This window comes from Sabethes cyaneus, chromosome 1, assembly GCF_943734655.1.
Source record: "Sabethes cyaneus chromosome 1, idSabCyanKW18_F2, whole genome shotgun sequence".
Classification (NCBI taxonomy): Eukaryota; Metazoa; Arthropoda; class Insecta; order Diptera; family Culicidae; genus Sabethes; species Sabethes cyaneus.
The window spans coordinates 21,457,522-21,483,911 of record NC_071353.1 but is presented as its reverse complement, the minus strand read 5'-3'; the positions used below and the strand labels follow the sequence as shown (position 1 = coordinate 21,483,911).

Below are 26,390 nucleotides of genomic sequence, written 5' to 3'. Positions count from 1 at the left end.
TTGTTGCTTTATTGCCAGCCGAATTTGGATGCAACCGCGCCTCTCAGTGGGTTCGAGGCGAAGTTCCCGAGCTGACTAGCTGAATTGGCAGTGTTTAGAAGACCGTCGGGAACTCCACCGGAAGCCACTTGCGGCGAGCACAAAAGTGGCTGGTACAACCTACTGTGATATACTAACAGGTTTTACAGAACTTACTAAGAAATTTAAAATAATAATAAGTATAGCGAAAAAAGTCCTACCACAATCAGTTATGTATCACATTTTTGAAAGATGATCTAGATTACTTTCATAGATTTTCACGCTTTGTCACGTTCTACTGCGGGTTAGTTTAAGAAAACATGAAATTAAAGGGTACTGACTGGGACAGGTGTGGGGTGGTTACACAAAACACGAAATGAGATCTCTCAATAGAATTGTTATATGCGTTTTCATTGTTTTGCGTGGTGTGTGGTTTGTTTCGTCTTCGTTTACTGTATTTCTTTTCATTTTGCGGGTGTATTTCGGGAGGACATTACATTTCTTGACATACCTATGCTTGCTAGCTATGTCACTTGGATGTTAACAAATATCTTGTTCTAAAATAGAATAGTAAATAATCACTAGATTTGGAAGAGATGGGAAAAAAGAGGAAAATGACTGACTGACCGAGGACGGGACGAAACGATTTTTTTCAAGGGCTATTGCGTAGTAGTAGTAGTCTTGAGAGACTTACCCCACTTACTGAATGCCATATTAGGCTATTCGTGTGACCAGCGGAGTCTTCCGTCGGTTGTGATGCTGCTGCTGGTGTATCTGCTGAAAGTGCTGCCCACTGGATGTAAACTGGAATTGTTGTCCATTGAGATGAATCTGGTTGACGGTGGTGGGAGCCGTCGTTGTCGTGGTCGCTGGCATCGCGGGGATGATTGTTGTTCGACCGTTGGAAACGACGGCGGTAGTAACAGCGGGTGAGATGGAGTAATTGACATCGAGCCTCGCTCGTTTAGCGGCAGGTTCCAGCTGCTGGAAGCTGAGCTGTTGTGCTTGTCGCTGCTGCTGTGGTGAAATGTATACGGATTCGTCTTCGTCCTCCAGTGTTAGCAAATCTTTCTGCACAAATTCCAAGGTAAATCCTTCCTTAGAATCAACGTTGATGTCGTCGTAAAATTCGGGAACCTAAAAAAAAGAACAAGTTATAATAAACCAGAAAATGCATTTAATCGTTAATTCGCAACTCACCTCCAGCTCAAAGTCGATGTCCACATCTTCCTGCTCGGGATCAGGCATTGATTCGGGGGTGTTGATGATGAAGCTTTCCGCTTCCTGATCGATCTCCACCTCCTCCTCACCCTCAACTTCCTCCTCATCTTCTTCCTCCAGATCGGACTGATCCTCAGTGTCGGCGTCGTCGTTCTCGCCTTCGTCACTGTCCCCGGTGGAACCATGCTTCATTTCACCACGCTCCAACATCGGCAAATGCTCGGGGTGAACCATTGCCTTTCGGATGGCCTGCGGGTCCTTGCGGGACCACTTTTGTACCTCTTCGTCCATTTTGGTAATCTTGGCCGGGTTCATCGCCCAGAGGCAACCCTTCCGCTGGCCGCCGTTTGTCACTGGCTTTTCAATTTTCTCGAAGCACTTGTTTAACGAGAGATTGTGCCGCACCGAGTTCTTCCAGCCGTTCGGTGCAGTCTTGAAGTACGGAAAGTGTTCGCACATGAAGCTGTAGATCTCGGAGACCGGCAGAGACCCAGCGCGCGAGTTTTTTAGCGCCATCGCAATTAAACAGGAATACGAATATGCAGGTTTTGGGAAGGCGCCTTCCACCGGTGGCTTCGGTTTGGACTTTGGTGTCACAGCAGCAACGGCAACGTTTCTGTTAGCCATCTGCATCATGTTTGCAGGTTTGCCTCCGTTCGGGACGATTAGACTTCTGCTGAAAACTTTCTGTGTCGTGCCATTGATGCTGATCAACTGTGTATGCTGACCGTGTGGGATGGTAGTAGTTCCATTCATAACTCTCGCTGGACTGGCATCACGCTTCATTCCGTTGACGGTGTTTATAGCGGAGATCTTTTGCACGTTTTTAAGGTTTTTGAATTGCACTCCGTTAGCAAATGTTAAGCCTCCGATTCCGGCTGCTAGCTTTATGGTGTTACCTTTGCCCAAACCGACACCTAAGCCAGAGCTTGGACTTGACCCTCCACTGAGGGGTTGGTGATTCCTGACAATAATTTTGTTACCTTCGTCTTTCTGCATTTGATTCGAGAGGTCTTTCTTGACGTTGTCGGCTCCGTTTATCCTTTGAATTTGCGTCATTCCGGAAGCTGCAACTTTCTTCGCTTCCTGTACCAACATCGGAACCTTGATCGGATTGGGCGAAAAGGTAAGGTGACTCTTGCGCTCTTTTGGACTGGGCAGTGTCGGATCGTTCACGGCACTGACCGTCGTGTTGAGATTCACGTTCTGCTTCGGACTCTTGAGCAGGCTCTGTACGGACGAGATGACGGGCATCACCGAGTTCGGGTTAACGCAGGCACCCACATCGGCGTAGATGTCCGTGCTAGACCATCTGGTGGGGCCACCTCCGCACCAGCCGCTTTCCGCATCGTTCGAGTTACTGTCCAGCTCTAGCGAGGGCAGATCAAAGTTCATCAGCGAGCTGAATTCGTTGACCCCACCTACAACCGTGGCGACCTCGGATTTGATGTCGATATCCAGCATATCCTGCATCGAATCCGACACGTACAAATCCATGATAGGGGTCGTATCCTGGAAAGTCGAAATAGAGAGTTTAACATTGAGTAAAACGTTATTTATTGATGGTTCGTTCGGTGAATATTTAAGATTCTTTGGATTCTTAGACCGATCTAACAAGTTGGTGATCGTATGTTCGAATCTCGGCTGGGAGAAGCTTTTACAGCTAATAAGATCGTAAAATTCATAGTCCAGCATCAGGGGTCGATCTATCAACTTTTAAACGAAAACTTTGATGTAAAGTCAGAAAACGAATTCACTATCAAATTGTGCAAAGTTGCATTCGCTTAGCACTTCCGTGCCACCCTGTCTTTATTTCAGAATGATAGATGAGTGATCCAACTAAAAACCAGCAAACACTCACGTGATGGAACTCACCACACCACACGCGCGGAAACGAGACAGTAAGCAGCCTGAGTGAATATTATTCAATACCGGCAAACCGGCAACCAACACCGCCAGCGTTTGTTTTTTATTTTGTTCTAAAAAGAAAACCAACACAAAACAGTACGGACGGAAAAGTACAGTCCCGGCCGGCAAGAATCGCACCGTTTCATTCGCTCCGCACTGAATCGTGGAAAGGGGAACGGAGTTCACTCACGCACACACACAGAGACAGACAGCGTTCACAGCCCGTTCAGCCCTGGAGCTGGCAGGAGTGCGATGATGCCTGCTGCTGCGCTGCGATATGTTAGGTTAGGTAAACATAATATCGAAAAATAAGCGGAGGGAACAACGAAAAAGTACAGTCCCGCCAAAAGTCGGTCTGCATGTGCTGAGCACTGGTGGACTCTTTTTAGCCTCTTCTTACGGTCCCGGGACCGGGGTTGGTTGGCAGAGCACAGTACACAGATGGGCACAACCAAAAAGGGGAAAGAACACTGAATCCGAACGAAGAGCGAACGGGAAGGCACACAACAACGCAACGTCGTTCCACCCGACAACATTTTGCTCGGTGGAAAAAAAGGCGCGAACTTCGTCCAAAAACACATCGAGCCATCACATCGGTCGGTCGCCGCAGTCATTTAAATATACCTACTGCATATATCTGCAACTAAAAACAGAGTCACGTTGCTGATAATAGCGAAATGAAAGCGGCAAATTGAGGCAGAAGGAACGATTGATTTGCTACTTCGACAGCTGACGGAAAAGGTTGGGCTACGATCCAAAAATATTTGCAATTAGTTTGTGGAATCAGCAGAGAATGATTAATTTAGAATCAAATTCTGGAAAGAACACTGTACTTAGAGGCTTAGATGACATATCATAACAATTTTGTTAATGAGAGTGATAGTCTATGTGACCATATAGGACATTTAATTTCCATGACCTAATAAAATAGCAGTAGCAGAGCAGCACAATTTGAAGGCTCGGCTAGAAAACTTAAAAGCTGGTTTTACCAGTACATATTGTGGACTGCTAAATCATGTCATATAAATTGTTTCATTTTATGTTGATCTAAACTGAAATTAGGGTTCGCATATAGAATAGGATAACGCTTAGGGATACCTCGATGTTAGACAATTTATCATTTTGAAAAGTTGTCTTATATTGACCTTAGGTTTATGTTTTTGAATTATTAATTATTATTTGAGTAAATTGCGAATATTTACCAATTTAATACTTGAAAGGGATTCAAACCAATTTTGAAGTTAGTTTTAAAATTTTTGAGTAAAACACACTCGCTTATGAAGCCAAACATTTGTGTTCGGTTCGTGAGCGAACTAGGTTTGGGGAGCAGCCTTTATTTTTGCTGCTTAAAAAACTAAAATTGTATTGTCAATCCAGATAACTTAATTGATGGTACATATATAGGTCGTAGTAAATTTCAAGCCCCCATTAGTTAGCATCAGAGATCTCGAAACTGCGGAAGTGAAAATTTCAAATTTCCGAACATGCAATGTTCTGAATTATTCTTAATTCAAATGTCTTCAGATATAAATAACATAATTTTTTTAACCTAATATTTTTGGCAAACTAATCTACTTTCAGAGAGCGAAATAAGACGCTATATCCTTGGCCAATTGTAGCCTGGCTTCTGGTCTAAATTCCATTAGTTCATCCTTGAGGGTCCGGAGTATCACTTAACCGTTATTAGCAAAGATACTCCCAACGACTGTGAATAAATCATTATCTATATGTATATGGGAAGCGTTTGGTACGGGAGGTCCACGCTTCTTCCTTCCCCTTGATTTCATGGAGTTTAATGAAATTAGGTATTTTTCTGGTTCCACTTGATTCCTTGGAATTCATGCTGCGGAGTTAGCCTGGCGGTTTACAAGAACAATGATTGATTCAAGTAATCATCATTTTCCAGGATGCCTTCAACTACTGGCTGCGTTAGTGTGAGATTAGATTAGATTTGAAACGGTGGTTGCCTAACTGCCAGATTTGTCTGGCAGAAAAATATCAGAGGGGTTGTGTATAAGAACGACCACATATGGTGACGCAGGACTACGTAAAAGTCTCTTTGTAGTGATAGTAGCTTGTAATCATTCGATTCTTCATGTATACATACTATATGCAGCATAAGTACACGCTACATGCGTTGTATGCAACAGTTATCAAAGTAGTAACATTGTAGACGTCCAATCCTCGGTGTATATTTCAGAGTTATTTATATGTGCTGGAAACGCTTCCCATATACATAGATAATGATTTATTTACAATCGTTGGAAGTATCTTTGCTAATAAAGGTTAAGTGACACTCCGGACCCTCAGGGATGAACTAATGGCATTTAGACCAGAAGCCAGGCTGCAATTGGCCAAGGATGTAGCACCTTATTTCGCTCTCTGAAAATAGATTAGTTTGCCAAAAATATTAGTTTTAATCATATAATACTTGAAAATAAAGTCATGTGGTTTAATGGTTGCCTAAAACTACATTTGTAAGGTTAGGAACTGAAAACCGCACGACCCCGCACCTCCTAGCTTGGCTACTCAATTATAAAAATTGAAGTATTTCCACATGGCATGGCCACATGGAGGCGCTAGGTAGGGGCTTGGGAAGGCTAGAGCTATGTTGGGCGCTTTTTCCTAGTTGCCTTCCCCATTTCATACCCGATACCTTTATAATAAAAGCTAAAGAAATTAAGATAAGAGGTTTAATTAGGAAGTCCTGTGATTAATTTAACTGGCTAATTTTGCGATAAATAAACCAATTGCGTAATCTTGGATTCAGTTCCAGATCCAATCTCAAAACAAATTTCAAGTCTAATTTCAATTTCAATTCGAAACCCAATTTTAAGTCGAATTTTGTGTTCGAGGTCAAATAAAAATTCAAATTCATTTTCAAATCCCATTTCAAGTCCAATGTCAATGTCTAATTTAAAGCCCAATTTGAAGTACAATTTTAGTTCCGATTGAACCTTGCATTAGGTAACCGACGATCAGCAAATCTACAACCATACTCCTGGTAGGGATGCCAGCTCCTGGTGAGCTGTCGTGGCTACACAATTAGCGAAGTCATAACATAACATAAGGTGAATGTCCGCGAGTCTTTCCGGAGAATACATTTTAATACTGCAATCGTTTTCAGAAACGTCCCAGAGAGACCCGAGAAGTCAGTTTCGAAACTGTTTTCCATATGCGTCAAACCGTGTTCGTCGCACGCGTTGATCTAGTGTGCTATGCGTGATGTATGGATTCCTGTCGTTTTCAGATGCTAATTCAACACCTAATACGATACGTTTAAAATTAAATTGCAACGAAACTAAAAGAGCTAGGCGTTTTACGCCAAAGAACGAATTGAAGAACGGTAGTAGAGCTTGAAATTGTTGAATAACAGCAATCAGTTTTATCACACATTTTTAGGAGAAATTCGATTCGGCTGCAGAAACACTTATTTCATAGCTTTTTGCTTTTAAAAAGTTACTAAATCTCATGGAGTAGTAGGTTTAAGACCACTTTTCAGTACAAAATTTTTCCAGCTTTCGAATGACAGTAACAGAATTGAGCTACTAGCTATCATAGTTTTTGTACCAGCGCTAATTTAAGGCAAACAGAACCGAAAACTAAAAATGGTCAATAACTCTGTAACAATTGAGATTTACCATATACGTAGAAGGATTTTTTTCGTCAAATATGGTCCTCTATCACGCCCTGAAATATCGGCACTACGCTACCTAACACCCTGTATAAGAGGCTTGTCTGTAGCCAAAACCAGGTCTCTGGCAGGTCTGACGTCATAAGAGGTATCTAAAAACAGGCCCCCAACAGGAAAACATGCTTTCGTAACAAAGGGTTCTTTTCTCAGTCACCCCACTAGACTCGACTAGACTGCCCGACTGGACTGGTCGACTAAATTGCTCGACTGGACTTGTCAACTAGATTGCTCGACTGGGCGATCGACTTGACTGAACAGCTCGCTTTAACTGCTCGACTCAACTGCTTGATTGGTCTGGTCTACTCGCCTCAACTGCTCGACTCATTGGTACGACTTACTCCTCGATCCGAATGCTCGATTGAACTGCTTGAGTGGGCTGTTCGATTCGGCTGCTCGACTTGACAGCTCGACTTAACTACTCGACTTTGAGTTCAATGACTGACCGAAAATATGACAAAGTTCGATTCAACTGCTCGACTTGACTATTCGATTAACCCTAGATTGACTGACCGAAAATATGACAAAATTCGAGCAGCCGGAGCACCCGGTTATAAATATAAAAGTTGTTACATAAACGTTTCAATTCACGTAAAATTATGTAAATAATAAGTATCCGGAGTCTTCTGACGATATTTCAAAAGTTCGAAACTGGGATTCGAAAAACTCGGCATGGGTACAGGTGTACCCGGTTGATCAATTGACGGTTAAACTGCTCTCCTGGACTACTTGACTCAATTGTTCTACTCTACTCAACTGCTCAATTTGACTATTCGAATCGACTGCTTAGTTCAACTGCTCGACTAGACTATTCGATTTAACTGCTACACTTGACAGTTCGACTGGATTGCTTGACTGGACTGCTTGATTCAATTGCGCGACTTGACTGCTCCTGCTCGTCGCGATATCAACGTGCTGCTCATTTGAAACGGTTCGCGGTAGAAAATGGACGGTTCAGAACCACTCACACAAAAAGTCATTTTGCCCACCTACACAGGGCAGGTACAGGCTACAGGGACACCTCGACATAAGACAATTTATGATTTCAAAAAGTTGTCTTATATCGAAACGTCTTTTAAAAAAAATTGCATTACCGTTCGCCAATTGTGTGTTTACGTTTTTTGAACTACAGTAATGTTCCGATTTTGTCAGCTCCCGATTTTGTCTACCCCCGATTTTATCACCTTTTTATCTCGATTATGTCAGCCTATAAATTTTGTTTAACTTTTGGGGCGTCTTAGAAGAATACTAAACCCGAATTTAAGGACAGAAAGCAAATTTTCCCCAAACCAATTTACCTGCTCATATAATGTTCAAGAAATCAGGGGTGTTAAACGATGACATTTAACATGATTTAAACATGATTTATAAAACTTTTCAACCTGCTTGAAACTATTTTAATTCTTTGGGGAATTTTTGAATAAAATGATCCTTCCTGCGAGTAATTCGGGGTCAAAATTAGGTTATTTTTATAGTAAAAGTTCAATAGTTCCTAAAAAAGCAAAGATAGAGGTAGACAATATTCAGCAATGTTGTGTATTTTCACTATTTGTACAACTTTGTAAAACAGGAAAATGTCATACAACAACTACAAAAACAGCTAAAATAGAAAAACTGATCTTAACGATTTTTAATAGGATTTTTCTATCTTTGCTGAAGAAATGGACTGTCTTCAGTAAAATTTCTTGTAATACTATGCTGTAATCGGAACATTACTGTATTTATTATTGTTTGAGCTATTAGTTTTGCACAATTTTTTTAGGATGATTTTGAAATTCATTTCTCCATGCGGCGCCTTTTGGAATGTCAATTTAAAGTTCGATTAAATTTAAAATTTTTTTTTTGTTGTTTAGCGTGGAATGTTTCACTTATAACCAACTAGCTGTAACTCGCGTGTTTCGCCTCGCGAATTGAATTGAGAGGTACCAAATATACTATATTAACAATATGGTTCACTTCGCAAAATCCCATACATATCTGAAAAGACGCAAAAGTAACACCCTCTTGTGGACAAAAAGGTGACTAAAAGCTTTTTGTAATAAAAATTTTTAAGCGTGCAACCAATACATAAGAAAAGGTGCGGTAAACAGAATGTGCTATTTCTAACGCTATGACGTCATTCTTGTAGATTGTACTTAGGTATAAAAATTAATTGTGTTACTATCCATACCATGCTGGTTCCTTTGTTTACATAACGAATGACAGAATCCAGCAAAGATTCAGGTGTTTAAACGGCATGTTTGTTGTTTAAACAGCAGCATAACTGAATTAGAAGAGCCGTTATACCTGTAAAACGTGCAACACACACGCTACATACGATATAAATGAAAAAGAAAATAGTCCAAAATGTAAACAAAGGCGCCACGCCGGTTTCTGTCAATTGACGGCATGATTTGGTCTATTTCAAGAATGCAAAAGCGATAGAGCTTCTTAATCGTGAATTGAAGATAGAACCAACAAAACAGCGAATGTCGCAAGCGCGAACAAACCGAGCGAGAGCTGATTTTCTTAAGCTGGTCCCTCTCCCGTTTTGTTTACATTTCCGGCTTTCGCCCTTTTGTTAATTCTATCTAGAATTGACTAAACTCTGTACTGAAAGTTGAGTTGTTTCCGATAGACGTGTCGAATTTACGGTGTACATTGGTAACCTTTTATGCCGCTATGGCGCTAGTTGTCGTGTCTTCAGGATTGTAGAAGAGTGAACTATATTGTTAATATAATATATTTGGAGGTACGCTATGTAATATGCTAACGCTGTGTAACTTAATGAGATGCAAATACGTTACTTTTGTTCGTATTGAATGCAATCTGGTATAATTGGTTTGAGACTTTGCTTATTGTGGGCGATTCTTACTACGAAACTATGGCGGCCTATCAGGGACCTGGTTTTAGTTACAGACAAGGCTCTTATATACATAGAAGATAGTAACTCCACAGACTAAGTAACTCCATTGGATGAGATAACAGATGTCGTTAGTAGTATCGTTCTTTGCAGTGTATATACGAACCCTTTAATATGCGCAGTTTTGAGTTCTGTAGTCTTCGATAGCTCTCTATTATGCGCGCTGGATGGCTACCCACAAATATGTCATGGTAGTTTGATCAACAACGTACAATGTGCAACAATGAATCATGTAGGAAAATCATTATTTTTTATTTCGTTGTAATTATGTTATTATAGTATTTCATTGCTTAATCGTAGAGATGAACATGTTGCTAATTGACTGGCCTTGTAACATTTTTTTTTGTATTTTAGGCACCTCAAAATATTTGAGTTAATCTACTAAATCATAATTAATCATACTAAAATTATCTGGCAATAAAATCGGAAAGTTGTGTACGAAATTGATAATCCATATCCAAATCAAACAAGCACGATCGTTCAACTTTTCCGGAAGCGATTGCTTCCCGCCAAATGCGATCAGATCAGACCGGCTGACCGGTGCGCGCGGTGCGGTCGGTCGTGTGCTATCTTTAGACCAGACTCTGCAATATTATGGTTTTTGGTTTTGTACCCCCGCCCTAGCCTTTTGGAATCACAAACGGAAGAGGTGGTAGTAATGAAACGAAATTAAACTTGAACTGAGAAGCAGACACGATTAAATATTTGTAAAATCTTGACCCAACTTTGGACAGCTACCAATCCACTATCATCGTCGTCGATAATACATATAAGTGATGTGACGCGCAGTGAAATTTTCCGCTGTTTATAAATACGGCCAAAGTTGTTGCACCTGACAGTACCAGGCCGGCACCGACTGAATGCCGTCGAAAATGTATATTTATTTGCGTCATTCGAGCATCGAATCGGTAAGGCAGAATATTTATGGCTACAGAGTGTGCAGAATAATCCACAATTGGATCATAGGTTTAATGGTAATCTGCACAAGTTTCTATTTCAACATTTCTGCTTGACAAACCTGCTTCAGGGGGCAAGTCAATGTCCATTATTGGGGTCAACAGCAGTTCCTACAGCTTGCGTGCCCAAGACAGGAGACTGGTGTCAATTTGTAGAAATGAGCGAGTCATTGACATTGGTAATAAATTTCCAATTCAGAACACTGAACTAACAAGAGAAAGTGATTAGAGGAGAGCGGGTGCTTCGTGAAACCAGCAACACTGCAAAACTCCAACACTTACCTCAAGCGTCGATATTCCAATTACACCCCTAGAAAGGTTCAAATTTAGACCGTAAAAACTGACAAGTTGCTCTAATCATCCTGGGTGGAAATAACTAAACATCCTAAGAAATTAGCACTGAACCACTCTAAGCTCTACATTGCGGCCAACGAACCAGCACGGGATTCGTTTCAGCTCACGTTTTCCCACCGCAGTGAGGAGCACACACCGGGCGGCGCACACATTGCGCATGATCACAGATTGTAAGGACCGCGACCGAATCCTTGTAATTTTCACTTTCAGAACCACCCACACACTCATGTTCGGCCGAAGCTCGTGCGCAGTATTGAGGACAACGCTTGAACATATCTTTTTGGCGCGCCAGTTTTTCATTCTTTTCCCAGGCGCGCTCCTTTTGGTGGAGGAGAATTTTCTTGATTCTCGCGCGGAAAATCGCTACGTTAGGCCCGGGCAGATTGGGTGGAGTAGTGGGCGTTGAGGGTGAGGCCACTGAACCGTCTGGCTTTCATCCGCGTAGAACGCTAACAGAGCCTTTGCCTTTTCTTGCTTCTCACTAACTGGGTGGGGTGAAAGTCCTTTTTATCGGAACTGTACACTCTGCAGCAGCACGTGGCCGGCACTTGAAGTCGAACTGGATGGAAACATTTATTCGAGTTCTGCAGCAATGTTGTAGGCAGGCGGCAACCAGGAGACGTGAGGCACAACTTTCAAACCCGGCATTTTAAACTGGCTTCCGGCCGGAGTTACCAGGAGAGATAACCCGCCGTCGGCGGAATGAAAGTGAAAGCACGAGTGGAAAATATCGATTTTTGTTAGCCGCCGAATTTTCGCACTCTGGTTGGCGCGAATTTTTTGCACCTGAACTCCGCGGAGGTAAAACTATGAATCGCGAATCAACGAAAAATATTCAGGATTTCCGCTTCGAATTGTTGTTCTGGGGGACCGTGACCGTTTGATTCGATTGGCTAACACCGGAGGCCACTTCCCGTACTTCCGGAAAGTAACAGGCAAGCAAGCATGCACAGCCGCTGCGGGAAAGCAAGTAGCAGTGTAGAGTTTGTTAGTTTTACACTGTTTGGCTTGCGCGTGTGCCCATCCATTGCGATGATGGGGTGGAAAACTAGTAGCAGCAGCAGCAGGGGTCGCTTTTTTGTTTTGAGCCTATTTCAGGTGTCACCGCGCGAGCGGACGCAATGGAAGCTCTGCTGCACCTGCCGCTGCAGCAAGTCAGCCAGCAGTGAAGTGTGAAATTAGAAATGTTAATTAGATGTAAAAAATAACTCACAGGAAACCCATTTATGAGGAGAAAACTAACAAAACATTAGTTTTAGGGTACACTATTTTTAAAAAAGCTTTTTTCTTTTGTAACGGAATGACTCACAGTGGTTTTAGGTCTTAGAATGATGAAGTTTATACATTTTTTTTGGAAAGAATACATTTCGATATACCTAAGACAACATATTTTGAAATAAAAAATTGACTTTTAATTATATACATAAATCTGTATTTCACAAAAATGCAAGAAATTAATATTATCTTAAATATTACGGTATTAAATAAGAGTATTATTGCATAAATAAAAGTCGAAAATGAGATATCTACTCTGTGAGAAAATAAATTTGAAGTTTTAGGTAGCTATATTACATATATAACCAAAAATTAATCGTCCATTCAATCTAGGAAAACTTCTCGCTGTCTGTTTAGGACAAAGCCATTTACTCTCTAAATGTCAATAAAATAACACTTGATTTTTGTTCGGAAACGTCAAGGGACTTTGGAGAGGTATTTTGCGAACCGATGGGTTTTGTAACCCAGAAGTCCGCAGTATTAACCCAGCTAGCACCAAATCGAACATTGAATATTATCTTTCGACTATTTCGGAAACGGATGCTTAATAAAGTGCCCTAAGTTGATTTCAAGTCGTATATAACGATAATAACTGACACACATCCGACTTTCAGCACAGAATTGTAAAGCAGTATGGAGTGAGTCGAGCTTAATCGGATTTATCGTATATACATACTTATATAGATGAAATGCGTATAATTATTCCTCATCACGTATACGACTTATTAGCATGCACCGTGAACGTACCATGTTCTGCGCAGTTAAGATATTTTTATGATTCTTCCGCTATTCTAAGTATTCTAGATTTAAATTAACAACGTGGATAGCAGCAACGTGTAGTGCTACGGTCTATAATATCTGGTAAAAAATATGGGAATTATAAGTCGACCAGTATTGAGTATATTTTTCGTTTTGTAAACTTATCCACGGTGACTAATTATGCGCACTTTCTTGCCCATGTTCTTAATTCTGCGCATGTTTGCTCCTAATTATGCGCAGCCAAAAAGTGAAAATAAATACTACTACCATGCTGTCCGGCTCTCTCTAATTTGAGATTCTTGGGAAAAGAAGAAGAATGTTAGGAAAAAGGTATATGAACTATTTAATTTGAATTCAACATTACCTAGAATTATGTTTTGCCCCATTTAATTCAACGACGATTTTTGTGGCCACCCTAACTGAGAAAGGGGCAGTCTCAGGAAGGCATTTTTCAACTAACAACAAACACACCAAATTTGAACGAAATCGGAGCACTGTTACAGTTGCTCGTGTTCCTATCAATACTTTCTCAGATTTCAGTACAAGTTGTAAGGTAAAACAAGGCAAAACATTCCCTTGCACGACCTTTTTGTGAAAAGCTTGATCGTCCTTCGATCTTTTGACTTTTTCAACCTTCCCAACGGGCATGCCTTATTGGAAATCTCTGGTAAAAGTATCGAACTGGCATTTTGCCTGTAGTACAAAAACCTTAATTAAAATGGGGCAAAACGGACTTCTAGATTATGTTCCTTTTTTTTCCTTTTTTTCGGGTTATCCAACTGGTCGCTTAATAGCGTATAAAACTCTGCGCTGGGCCCTTTTGTGTTGTCAACAAAGTGTCAGGGAGACCTCAAACATCAGTTCTACCTGACGAGACAGGCACTGGCGCCCACTAAAACACAGGTAGAGCCCCAAGCATAGCCGTCACGCCTATACCCACAGGCGGAGGCGTTTCGGCCCTGCGCGGACTCCACGACCTGACTCTAAGATCTCTCTGCCAAAGGCCGGAATGTCATATTTTAAATATAATGATGATGATGACGATGATGATGATAATGATGATGATGAGAAGAAAAATAATAGATCGAATTTGTAAATGTGCTTTGGACTTTTTGTACCACTCAAGTTGCAATATGTGGTATAGTGAAGAAGTGGAGAATTCGTCAGCCCCGCCTGACACCGGTCTTCAACCGCGCGCCCGCTTTCAGTTTTCCAACACAAACAACCACAAATGAACCAATAGGTAAAACAAATTTCGGAGCATTAGTGGTTATCAACTTATCAGGGCAAATTTAATCTTTCATCCCCTTAGTATTCACAGTGCATTCCCACGATACAAAGTAAATTGAGCGCAGCACAAGCTGGACGTTCGCGGTAGTCGACAGAAGCTTCAAAATATAGAGACTCGCCCGCCTTCCAACCCTCGAGACCAAAGTGCTGTAAAGCTCTGGGCTTAAACGTCTCTTTAAGACTCGACCCCTTCCCATCGACAGAGCCCGCGGACGGCCATCAGAGCTCAGGACAGCCACGGGGCCAGTGCAAAAATTCTACTCTATCTAGCAGCACCGCCTAGCCGAAACTCGAACACGCGACACGAATTGACCTAATTTTCCCACCTGCTACCTAAGAAGTGCTATTACCCGTAATCATTACAGAGTGGTCCTTCGGCATCCAATCGGATCTGGTATCCCGCTTACATCCCCTTACTAACCCTAAGCCCCCGACCAACTCAATCAATCCGACATTTTTCGGAGATATTTGTGACAGTTGTGATAAATAAGGATGAATCCCAGAAAACTTCATCTATTGTCAGAGATCCCCATGCTGGCCTTATTCTTAAGCGGAATAAAAGCACTTTCTGAACAACGCAACAATCACATTTGGTAAATTTTTACCCCGAGTCCCACTTGAAATCACAAAAGTATTTTGATATATACCCACATTCAGAAATAAACGTGACCGCTGTTCATTTACTGATTAGTTAAAAAGCCCTACACCACGACAAGGTTCAGTTTTATCGTAGGGGACTTCTAGATTATGTTGTTGTGGGGGTGGTGATCGACCAAATTCCGATAGCAGAAAGAATATTTGTCTCTATATTCTCGTATTTATATTTGTATCCTAATTGTAATTGCTTCAACTGAAAATGTTTACATGATGTCTTATTTTAGTATAACTAATCAACGGATCTTTCCAACTTACAATTTATTGGTGTCCCTTTTCGAGTTGATTTGAGGTTAGGGTCTTATCTCACCGATTGCTTACCGTACTCGTGAAAGCTAATTTTATGTATAGATATTAGAGTTTTTAATTAAATTTTAATTGCATGTATACTCACTCTAGCTTAGTAATGTAAATAGTAGTTTTAAGTCTAGATCTAAGTATTATTTTAGCCAACTTTTATAATTTAAAGTGGAGAACTTATACACAGCGTGTGAAAAAGTGTTGTAAAGAATTTGCTAAGTCAAAATGGATGACAGTGTTACTTATCGATGAAAGCGTTGTCATCTCCGATGACATGTATTAACAGTTACCAAACTACGGCACGCTCAGTAACGTTACTACGAGGGATCCCGTCGTAACAGTTGTATTAAAATAAAATTGTTCATATACGGTTTTCCTAACATTCTTCTTTTCTTTACCATAGAATCTCAAATTAGAAAGAGTTTGCACATGATTCTTTCGAAACTATTAAAAAATAGGGGTGAATTGTGCAAAATGGGTTCTTCCCGTCATGAAAAAAAGAAAAAACGTGACACAATACCCGTATGAATAAAACAGTTTGCTTTGCTTTTCCCATGCAAACCTTATGGAAACTCTTTTATTCATATAGCTTAATGGAAGGAAAAAGGGAACATATAAAGAGAAAGAAAACGGGAGAAAAAAGGGAAATTAAAAAAAAGGAAACTGAACAGAAAGAGAGGGAGTAGCAAAACCAGAGGGAGTAGCAAAAGAACCGAACCAAAAAGAAAAACACGGGATAAAACAGGAGGAAAAGAAAAGGAAAAAATACAAGAACAAAAAAAATTGAGAAGCGAGAACAGAAAAAGAGGAAAATTGAGAGAAAACTAAAAAGGAGAAGCAAACAGGCTAAAACTAAAAAAACGTGATTGAAAAGCAGAATTTAGTTAGAGGAAGACTGTAACAGACGAAAACAACAATAGAAAAGAATTTAACGAGAGAAAACAAATATCACTGGAAAAGGGAAAAAAATGGGCCTGGAAGTGAAGAAAAACAGCAAAATCAGTACTGAAAAAGATGAAAAACGGACAAAAAAAAAGAAGAAAGAGGAAACAGCGAGCAGAAAAACAGAAAAACGAGACAAATAGAAGGAAAACAGTACAGAAAACGTTACAAAAGTAACAAAATGGGGGAAAACGAGAAAAGAAGAATAGCGCGAGAGAAAAAAGAAAAGCGATAGTGGAAACAAGGAAAACGGAAAGATATCAAATGGGATATAAAAAGAAAAAGATGGAAGAATATGGAACTAGGATGGGAAAATTGGACAGAAAAAGAAAAGAAAAACTAGAAAAACGAAGCTACAAAAAAGATAAAATAGGAAAAATGGAAGATAAAACATAAAGAAAAAATAAAAACAGGGCATCTAAAAGAAGAAAAACAGACCAGATGAAGACAAAACACGAGACGGTGGAGAGTTAGCAAAAGATGAAAAAAGAAAGACGGAAAACGGGTAATTGCAAAAATAAAAGTGAACAAGAGGAAAATCAGAAATGAAAATAAGAAAAAACATTGAACAGCAAACGAAGAACAATAGAACAATTAAATACGAGACAGAGAAAAAGAAAAACGAGTTTTCGCTTCTTCCTTTCGAGAAAGAAAAAACGAAAACAAAAGAAGTAAAAGTAAAATCTAGCATAATTTCAAATCCAGTATCAACTCCAATTGTAAATCTAATTTAATTTAAATTTAAAGCTCTAAATTATTCTAAATTTAAGAGCAATTTCAAATCCAATTTTAAGTCGAATCTCCAGTTTAAACTGGTCGCTTAATAGCGTATAAAACTCTACGCTGGGCCCTTTTGTGATGTCAACAAAGTGTCAGGGAGACCTTCAGTTCTACCTGACGAGACAGGCAATGGTGCCCACTAAAACACAGGTAGAGCCCCAAGCATAGCCGTGACGCCTTTGCCCGTAGACGGAGGCGATCCGGCCTTGCGCGGAATCCACGAACTGACTCTGAGATCTGTCTGCCAAAGGCCGTAATGCCATATTTTAAATATAATGATGATAGTGATGATAATGATGACAATGATGATGACGAGAAGAAAAATGATAGCTCAAATTTGTAAATATGCTTTGCGCTGGACTTTTTGTACTACTTGAGCTGTAAAATGTAGTATAGTGAAGAAGTGGAGGATTCGTCAGTCTCGCCAAACACCGGCTCTCAACCGTGCGTCCGCTATCAATTTTCCAACACAAACAACCACAAATGTACTAATAGGAAAGATAAATTTTGGGACATTAGTGGTTATCAACTTTTCAGAGCAAATTTAATCTTTCATCCCTCCAGCATTTATGCACTGTCCCAAAATATAAAGTAAATTGAACGCAGCGCAACCTGGACGTTCGCGGTAGTCGGCAGAAGCTTTACAATATAGAGTCGTACCCGCCTCCCAACCCTCCAGACCAAAGAGCTAGCGCAGTGTTTATAACGGAAATCCGTCGCCAAACCCCGAAAACCGACCGCTAGAAACACTAATTTTGTGAATTAAATATAATTCTGTATAAGATTGACCTAATTTTCGCATCTGCTACCTAAGCACCTCTATTATTACCCGTAGTCATTGTGGAGTACTCCTTCGGCATCCAAACCGGATCTGGTATTCCAGTTACATCCCTTTACTAACCCTAAGCCCCTGTCCAACCCAATCAAACCGGCAATTTTTGGAGATATTTGTGACAGCTGTGAAAGATAGGTATGGCCCCCAGAAACATTCATCTATTAATTATCAGAAATCCCCATACTGGTCTTATTCTTAAACGGAATAAAAGCACTTTCTGAACAACGCAACAATCACATTTGGTAAATTTTTACCCCGAGTCCCACTTGAAATCACAAAAGTATATTGACATATACCATTGAGACATATACTTTCAGAAGTAAACGTGACCGCTGTTCATTTACTGATTAGTTAAAAAGCCCTACACCACGAAAAGGTTCAGTTTTATCGTAGGGAGTTTAATTTGAAATTAAACTCCAAACCCAAATTAGTTCAAATTAAAGTCTAATTTAATTCTCTAAAACAAGCCCGATTTTATTTCCCAGTTAAACTCTAATTCATAGCTCAGTTCTAAGTCTAATTTCTAGTATAATTTCAACTTTGATTACATCCGAAAGTCTGGATTTTTCAACCTAAACGGCCGGTAGTTTTGTAATAAGTAATAATAGATTCGCCATCCTACGATTACTCGCTTTTACAGGTCATAATACTTTTGTTAATGTCTGGGTACGCTAGTGGTTATGCTTTCATCGCCAGTTCATTCATTTATCATTCGTTACTTCCGCGGGATTGGGAATTGAACCCGGGTGAACGCTAACCACTACACCGGGATTGACCCCTCTCTAGATGAATTTGAATGATTTGAAAATTTCGCAAGTTTAATATTTAGAAAACCACCAACCAAACGACATAGAAATGAAGCAAAAATACTTGCACCGAAGATAAAGCACCGTTGTGACAACATCACACATTAGAGATTAGACCCTTTTAGGTGCTAATTGATTTATAAAGAAAAAGATACAAAAAATATACCTCCTAATACCAAAATAAAAAATAAGAAAACAAAAAAAGCAGATCCATCCAAACCAAAACAAATCCAAACAGTCAGTTACACTTTTTACGGGATTAGATTATCGGGTGATTTGTTTTGTTTTCGATCCTTCCAACCAGTGATCCAGTTGAAAAACGAACGTACGTAAACCTACCGAAGCGATTAAATGGCCAGCAATAACATACCAACTTTCGTCGGTCGACTCGTTTTTAAACTGCTATATTAATAGTAAAACAGAAATCCCACAGAAATCATTCGACCGAGGTCCGAGGACCGTGTACGTTCCCACAACTTCGCACGAAACGCTCTTCCACCGTCGGTCCGACATCGGAAAGTAAAACATGGAAGGAAAAGAACACCATTCTTGCTAGCTAAGCTATAGAACCCCTTGAGAGTTGCGTTCACCTCAGTGAGCATTGGGCTTACTCTGGTGCTGAAAAGAGATCATACACGAGCCAGAACCGGTTTATGGTTGGCTTCCAGCTCAGTTCCTTCTTTTTATGTAGCAACTAGACAAAGTTACAAACGTAATGCAACGTCCAGCGAAAGGTTCTGAAAGACGAAACAAACATGACCAAAGAAAACGAAAAGCATGTGTACAAGAAATATTCCACAATTATGTTTATATGTATTTTCTGAAAAATAATATTCCATTGTTCTTTGGACCGTTCCGCCCCAGCTAGACTGTTCTCTTGTCCTCTCTTCATGTTTATTTCGTTATTATCCACTCGTTTTATGTTGTAAAAAGTCAAAAAGATTTTTTCCCTCGTTTTTTGAGTTCCCACCGAAAATCCCACAGATTATATCTCACAAGGCTAGCCTTCACAGCCTTTTCGTGTCTTCGTGCTTTGCTTGTTCGCATGTTTTCCGCATCCGATGCTACACTGCTGGGAGGAGAATTTCCAATCGACATGAAACTCACCAGCCGCACCGCACCGACGAAGAAAAGGGGAAAATTGTGTCAGTTGTGTTCTGATTTTTCCTTTTACTTTCTTCCTTACGTACGTTTCCCGATGGTTCACGTCACCACGTCCTTTGGAAACGCGGGTATCGCCTTCCCCCCCGGCTGGCCGAAGCAATGGCAATGCAATGGAAGGATATTTCGTGGTTTTTGTTTTGCTTCCGTTGTTCGTCGTGTCTACTAAGACACGTGGTCACAGTGGCGTATAGTTTTTCTTTCGCGTTTCTTCGCGTATGTGACCCTGGAAAAGTTTGTCAACTTTTTAAATACTTTTCGACCGTGCCGTTGTGTGTGCGGTGCGATGGTGGTGGGGCGCTTTCCAAACTTTCGTTTGTTTAGTGTTTTTTTCCGATGGAAAAGCAAGCATCTTCTGGAATTCTATCCAACAACTTAATGTTTGAAAGCAATAAATCTTCCAGTAGCAGGGCGATAATTTGTATCTGTCTGTTACGTTCAGTAGGAACCTGTAGAAACGGTAGTTCTTGACGTACTGAGTTTGTGTTTTTAAACCACTGACTGTGGTAGGTAGTGTGATTGACGGGCTCACAGATAAGCCAGGGGAAGATTTACGACTTACAGGCGATATGCGTGTGCGATTGAAACAGAACCCGACGAAAGTGAACTGATCTTACTTGATTAGCAATCGATGAAAAAATATGCATTAAAAAGACAAAAGTCATGAAAACACCTTGAACTTTACTGTTATAAGTGTTTTACATCTTTTTAAACGCATTAGAATGGAGCATTGCTGTTTAAAGTTGTGGATCATATCCCAAACAACGAAGCAGAGGCTGGCCAGAGGCTCATGGCGGCGCAGTTTAGCCTACGACATTCGGGCTGTGGACGAGATCCTGTCCTGGCGACAGGTGAAAGCCATGGCGGGTAACCGTTGACAGTGCAGGTTTCAGTCAGATATCAACCCTTTGTAAAACCAGCAGGGCTTAGAGTATGATTAGACTGATTTGAATTACATCGATTACATAAAAAGAAGCGATTCAGTGCACTCCTGCAGAGTGCTTAGAAATCTCAAATTCAATGTATGCAACACGCCTGAATTTATGCAATATACTGCTCATTATTTTCTGCTCATAACTTCTAATTAGTTTTGTTCAACCAAGTTTTGATTGATTTTAAAAAGCAGGCAGCTTAAAAAGCTAAACTTTAACTCTAACATATCATTTAAGATTACGAAAATCGACTGACAGCTTAGTCAAGCAATCATTCAACACTGCAATTTGTGAATGAATTGTTTTTAAAAGGTAGGAAACTGAGAAAGACAAACACTGTTAGCAGTTCAGTAGTCATGTCCATAAGCCGACAGATAAAAGAATACTGCCAGGGGTAAAACTGTATGCGCTGAATACGTTTTATATTCGTTTTCATGCAGGGCTGTCAATTTTTTCCAGCGCTGCTTTTGATACTGACAGTTAGGAGCAAAACTAAAGTCACTGAGAGTCTAATCTGGAATGTCGTACGGCGAATTGACATAAACTTTGTGGAATCGCTGCTGAATAGGACAAATTATGTTACACAAAGTCCTATTCTATATTTCCATCAATCAACAGGGTAATTAATTATATGGAAGATGGTTCTCAAGTTTATACCATCCACGCAGATGTTAAAACCGCAATCATTTGACTCGATTACTCTGTTCTGGTGGCAAAAATTTCTCGATTGAGAGCTTCTTATAGATTGCCCGAGTGGCGAATCATATCATACCTAATTAACCGTTTCGGTGAAAACTGAAAAAGATTCAAATGCTTCGTCAGCTCATCAGGTGTACCTCAAGGAAGCAATCACGGACCTGCATTGCTTTTTCTTTAATTTTCAACGATGTCTGTTTTATCATATCACGATCTTAAACTGTTTCTTTTAGTCGTGGATTCATGCCAGACTGTATTGAACTGTAAAGATATCTTGACGATTTGTTCGATTGGTACTCCTATAATTAGCTGACTCTGAGTATACTCATAACAATAGTATGACATCTTTCAACTTCAATCGCCAGCAAGAGTATTAACTTTTAAGGAAGAATCTGAGGATACTGTTGGGAACTTTCGCATGTCCTTCAAAGATCATTAGTCACTAATTATTGCACAGGCGAATAGAAATTGATAATTGACGGCGATGAACTGGAAGTCATCACCGACAATAATACAAGTGAAGTAAGGAGATTCAACGACGTATTCAAGCTTGAAGTCCAGACTACTTTTCCCTTCGCAAAACGCTTCGAGGCACAAAGCTGACGATGTACAGAACGGTAATCAGACTGGTAGTCCTTAACGGACTTGAGACGGTAACTTTTTTTACGAAGCACATTGTGCGATCTGTTTAAGAAGCCTCAGCGATAATTCGGAGCCATTATACAGGTATTTAGATAGGCAGAATTGAGGCGATCTAGGTTTAGAAAAGCTACAAACAGTGCACTCGTGGATGGTATGGCATTACCCGACATGCAGCAGATAAATCCATTCACGAATAACTGTGACCGGGTCCTGGTACCCGGTACTTGTCACTCTTAGCTATTCGCTCCTCATTCGATACGACGAGGTACTTGACGAATAAGAGTTTAAAAATAAGAAAACTAGTTCGAAAACAGACACTGAGGAAGCCTGCAAGTCGTAGGCGAAATACGTATCTGTCGTGAATAAAATACACATAGTAGAATTAAATTGGATAAGTTTTCTTAATTTTTATTTTTAGGTTTCGTATTCTATTAAGACGCTCCAAGTACTTCAGCGAATAAAAGTTTGATTTCTACCGCACCGATTTTTCTGGCCTGAACCCTAAGCTTTGTATTCAACGGATTGATCGTTCCTGGATGGGATGAATATGGCTGTATCCCTTTTCAACCAACGGCTTCTATCATTTTTTCGCGAATACGTCCCTCGATCCAGGCTAAAGCGGAAACCATCCTGGTCCATTTCATGGCTTCGTCGTTTATAGCGTAAGAGATCTGCTGCGCTGAAGAAGTACATCAGTATACGGGATGAGATCACCAAACAAGAATAATCGCATAAACGCATAATCGGCATCTTTACTCGAGATATGTTTCGCGAAAGCAACAGGATCTTAAACAAAATCCCAAACGTTTTTGGACATTCGTTAACGAGAAACGCAAGGAAACTGAACCTCTTGCTCAAATGTCACTCGGTGATCAATAAGCCAGCAATACTGAAGGCATTGTAAATTTTTTGCTCAGCAGTTTTCCAGTGTGTTCGCTAGTAGTAGTGCTACAGCCCTTGACGTGAAGAAAGCTCTGAAGTTAGTTCCTGCACACGTGTACGCTATAAGTTTAGTTTCACGCAAAATGCAGTTGAAGTTGCCTTGAAGCAGTTGTAATCATCGGCGTCTCCCCGGGTCGGATGGAATAACTTCGATTATACTAAAGAATTGCGCATCTACTTTCCTGTGATCAAAAATGGAAACAAAAACGATTTTGCCAATTATCGCACAGAAGTGTTGCAAAATATATCTCAACTGATCAGCATGATTTTTTCCTGGTCGCTCGGTTAGCACAAATCGGGGGGAGTTCAGTTCATTTTGTCTACAACATATAAAAGTTGGAGCACACGTCAACACGGTGCATCACCGACATCAAAGCTGCGTTCGATTATGTTGACCACACCATACTACCATACCACCACAGCCAAAACAAAGTATCTCGATGTCTGCTGCTTTTGTCCCCAATTCTTCTTTGAAACCAGCTGTCTTTTTGTGAAACTGGGGAGCACTGAGTCTTGCGATTCCCGGAGTACCTCAAGCGTTCCCCAGGGGAGCAACGTCGGACCCTTACTATTTTCGCTGTTTTACAATGATGTGTGCATATTACTTCCTCCGGGATGCAAAATTGTGTACATTGCTGACTTCAAAATCTACCTCGCAATTCGCTCAGATGTTGATTGTATTCAATTACAAAAGTTGATCGACGCTCCGTAATCATTTGCAGCAGCGCCGGAAGTGGGCTCCAATCCAATAGAGTTATTCCATTCCATAAACAGCCAGAATATTGAACGCGTAATGCCCGTCAAAGATTTTGGTGTTCTATTTGATACCAATCTTACATTCCAGGACCACTATAGCAGCCTCATATTAAACCCTCCGTTACTCGCGATGTTGTATTTGATACAACGCTTGTGAACCGTTGGTATATCTCGGGTTTCCAGCAATAAAAAAATTACTGTTTTCAGCAAAGTTGATCCGCAAAACAAAATCCTTCAAACGGTGGAATAAATTTCATAAGTTTTTCACTAAGTGGCATTAGTATTCGAGTGAATTCTGTTAGGTTTTAGCATGCCTATAAACAGTAACGAGTAACGAAATGTTGAAGCAAACAAGAATCTGAGATTCATAATGAAAGTTGCAAAGGAGTTTCGTGATCCATACTGCCTGAGACCTTTGTATTTCGCACTTGAGACGGCGGCTGTTGTTTGGAGTTCTTACACTGGCCTCTAGACTGCACGGTTCGAATCTGTACAAGAAACGTTCATCAGGTACGTGCTTCGGGATCTGTCCTGGACGAATCCAGTCCTTCCTCCATACGAACACTGGTAAACATGGACACATTGGAAAATAGAAGGGACGATTTGCGTGCCGTATTTGTCGCATAGTGATTATGTGGATGAATCGATGCCCCTTGGATTCTAGCCAAGACCAATATGAACGCGCCCTCGAGAGTTCTTCGCTCAACTACTCAACTGACTTTCTCAGAATTCCGTTTCATCGCACTATATGTGGTCAAAACGAACCTGTTACCGCCGAGTGTGCAGGTTTTTACTGTTTTCTACCTGTATATTAGCTGTAAAACGTTCAAGTGTTGTTTACGTAGTTGTAGATGATTTTAATTTGTTTATTTTTTACTATTTTATATTGTTGTCAGATAAAGCAAAGAAAATAAGTAAATAAGTTTTTTATTTGCTTGCTTGCAAACAACCTAAAATTAGAATTTGGCGATAAAACATAACAATGTTAATGGCGTTTACGATAAAGATCACTTTCAAAAGGAATATGCTCCCTTTGAATGCACTTATATCACATCATTTTATCAAATCCGTATCAAATATGTAGATTTTCTGAAAAATCTATACTTTTTTAATCAAATAAAAGCGAATGTGACTTTGTCATGCATGATGAAAATTGTTAGATTTAGTTTACAAATAGTAGCATAAGCCATGCAAAAGAGTTGCTTATGCCGCCTTTAAAAAACTAAATCCAGATTTGTGCCACAGAAAGCCTCAAGCTTGAACCATCATCAATGGTTAGAGAGCTGCAGTGGAAGAACTAGATTGCGAAGAAATCTGCAATGCAAAAAGCAACCACACAGTCTGCTGGTTCGCGGTGGTACCGCCATCGGGTGGAGGGATAATAAAAAAGATGTGATCTATGCGATGGAAAAAATAAATAGCACCCCGAGCGGTCTGTGCTGGTTGTGGATAGTCGAGCTGATGGGAAAGTAAGTTGTGGTGAAGCGAGCAACGTAGCACGACTGATTCTGTATTGCATTTGCGGATCGTTCCTTTCAGAGTTCCATGAACTTGGGCCCGGTAACAGGCAGATCTGGATCAGTGAACGGATAATGGTACCGTCCGGCATAAGCAGCTGTATGATTGAGACTTTTCGAATGTGTTTATCAATCGATCACTTTTAAACGTCAAGTCCAAAACTAACCATCCGCTGCGAACACGTGTAATATTAAATGACGTGACGTAGAAATGTTTGTTTGCAGAAGAATTTGGATGGACGAGAATCTAAAAAAGGTTCAATGTCCCCTGCCGTTTACGGTGCCGTTCTCGACAAGAAAAATTTACACTTTTACGATCGGTTCGGCGCCTTAAACTACACTCTCACTCAAGCTATGAATATTAGCCAAATGGAAATATGCATACACGAATCACTTAACGCCTCTCCAATAAACAGTGGAAGGGGCGGATTATCGTTCATAGAAAGAGCAATAAACTTTTGTTTGAATGTCTACCAAAAACGTATGCGTCCCAAGTGCTTAGAGAATGTGAAATGTAATAAAAAATTTCGAAATCTGTCAAGCCAAAATTTTACTACCCGAACCTTAACGAACGGAAGTTGTAGTTATCAATCGACACTATTCAATTTCTTTGTCTAGAAGGTAAATACCTAATAACAGTTAGAAACTTTCCTCCTGAGGGACCTCTGGGCGGGGTTCGCACCTAAAGGCAATCGCCTCTTTAAATTTCACAGTGTGTTCGCCTACCTACTTAATACCATAGTCCACTCGATCAGAGCGTTCATCATAAATGGATTAAAAGGCACCGTGCCAGTGTTTTTCTCCGCATTTTTACAACTACAAACCAACGTTTAAAGGGATGGCAAATGGCAATAGAAACTGCTACGCAGACTGAATTCCATTCGTGAACCTTCATTCACACACACGCTGTTTCGGTGTCATAATTTATTGCAACAAGGAAGGACAGAGAGAAGCATAGAAGAAGGGAAAATGGAAAATCCGGAATAACTGACCTAACTAATAAAATAATCCAATTCTTGATGCGTGACAGCTTTGTGCTAGCTTAAAACAGTC

At 40.4% G+C, this 26,390-nt stretch overlaps 1 protein-coding gene across 1 annotated transcript; it reads right to left on the bottom strand.

The window, feature by feature from the left end:
* Positions 1-732: 732 nt before the first annotated feature.
* Positions 733-19,962, bottom strand: LOC128745262 (uncharacterized). Its single transcript, XM_053842289.1, has 3 exons — positions 19,866-19,962; positions 1,219-2,751; positions 733-1,155 (listed from the first exon to the last, which is right to left on the bottom strand). The coding sequence occupies exons 2-3, from the start codon at positions 2,734-2,736 to the stop codon at positions 733-735; spliced, it is 1,941 nt and encodes a 646-aa protein (XP_053698264.1). The 5' UTR covers positions 2,737-2,751; positions 19,866-19,962.
* Between the last annotated feature and the right edge of the window lie 6,428 nt (positions 19,963-26,390).

What these genes read in the sequence shown, in the direction of transcription:
- LOC128745262 (XM_053842289.1), bottom strand. Translation starts at nt 2,736, where the DNA reads ATGGATTTGTACGTGTCGGATTCGATGCAGGATATGCTGGATATCGAC. An exon ending in ACATCGACTTTGAGCTGGAG is followed by an intron (nt 1,156 to 1,218) that starts GTGAGTTGCGAA and finishes TCTTTTTTTTAG; the next exon opens with GTTCCCGAATTTTACGACGA.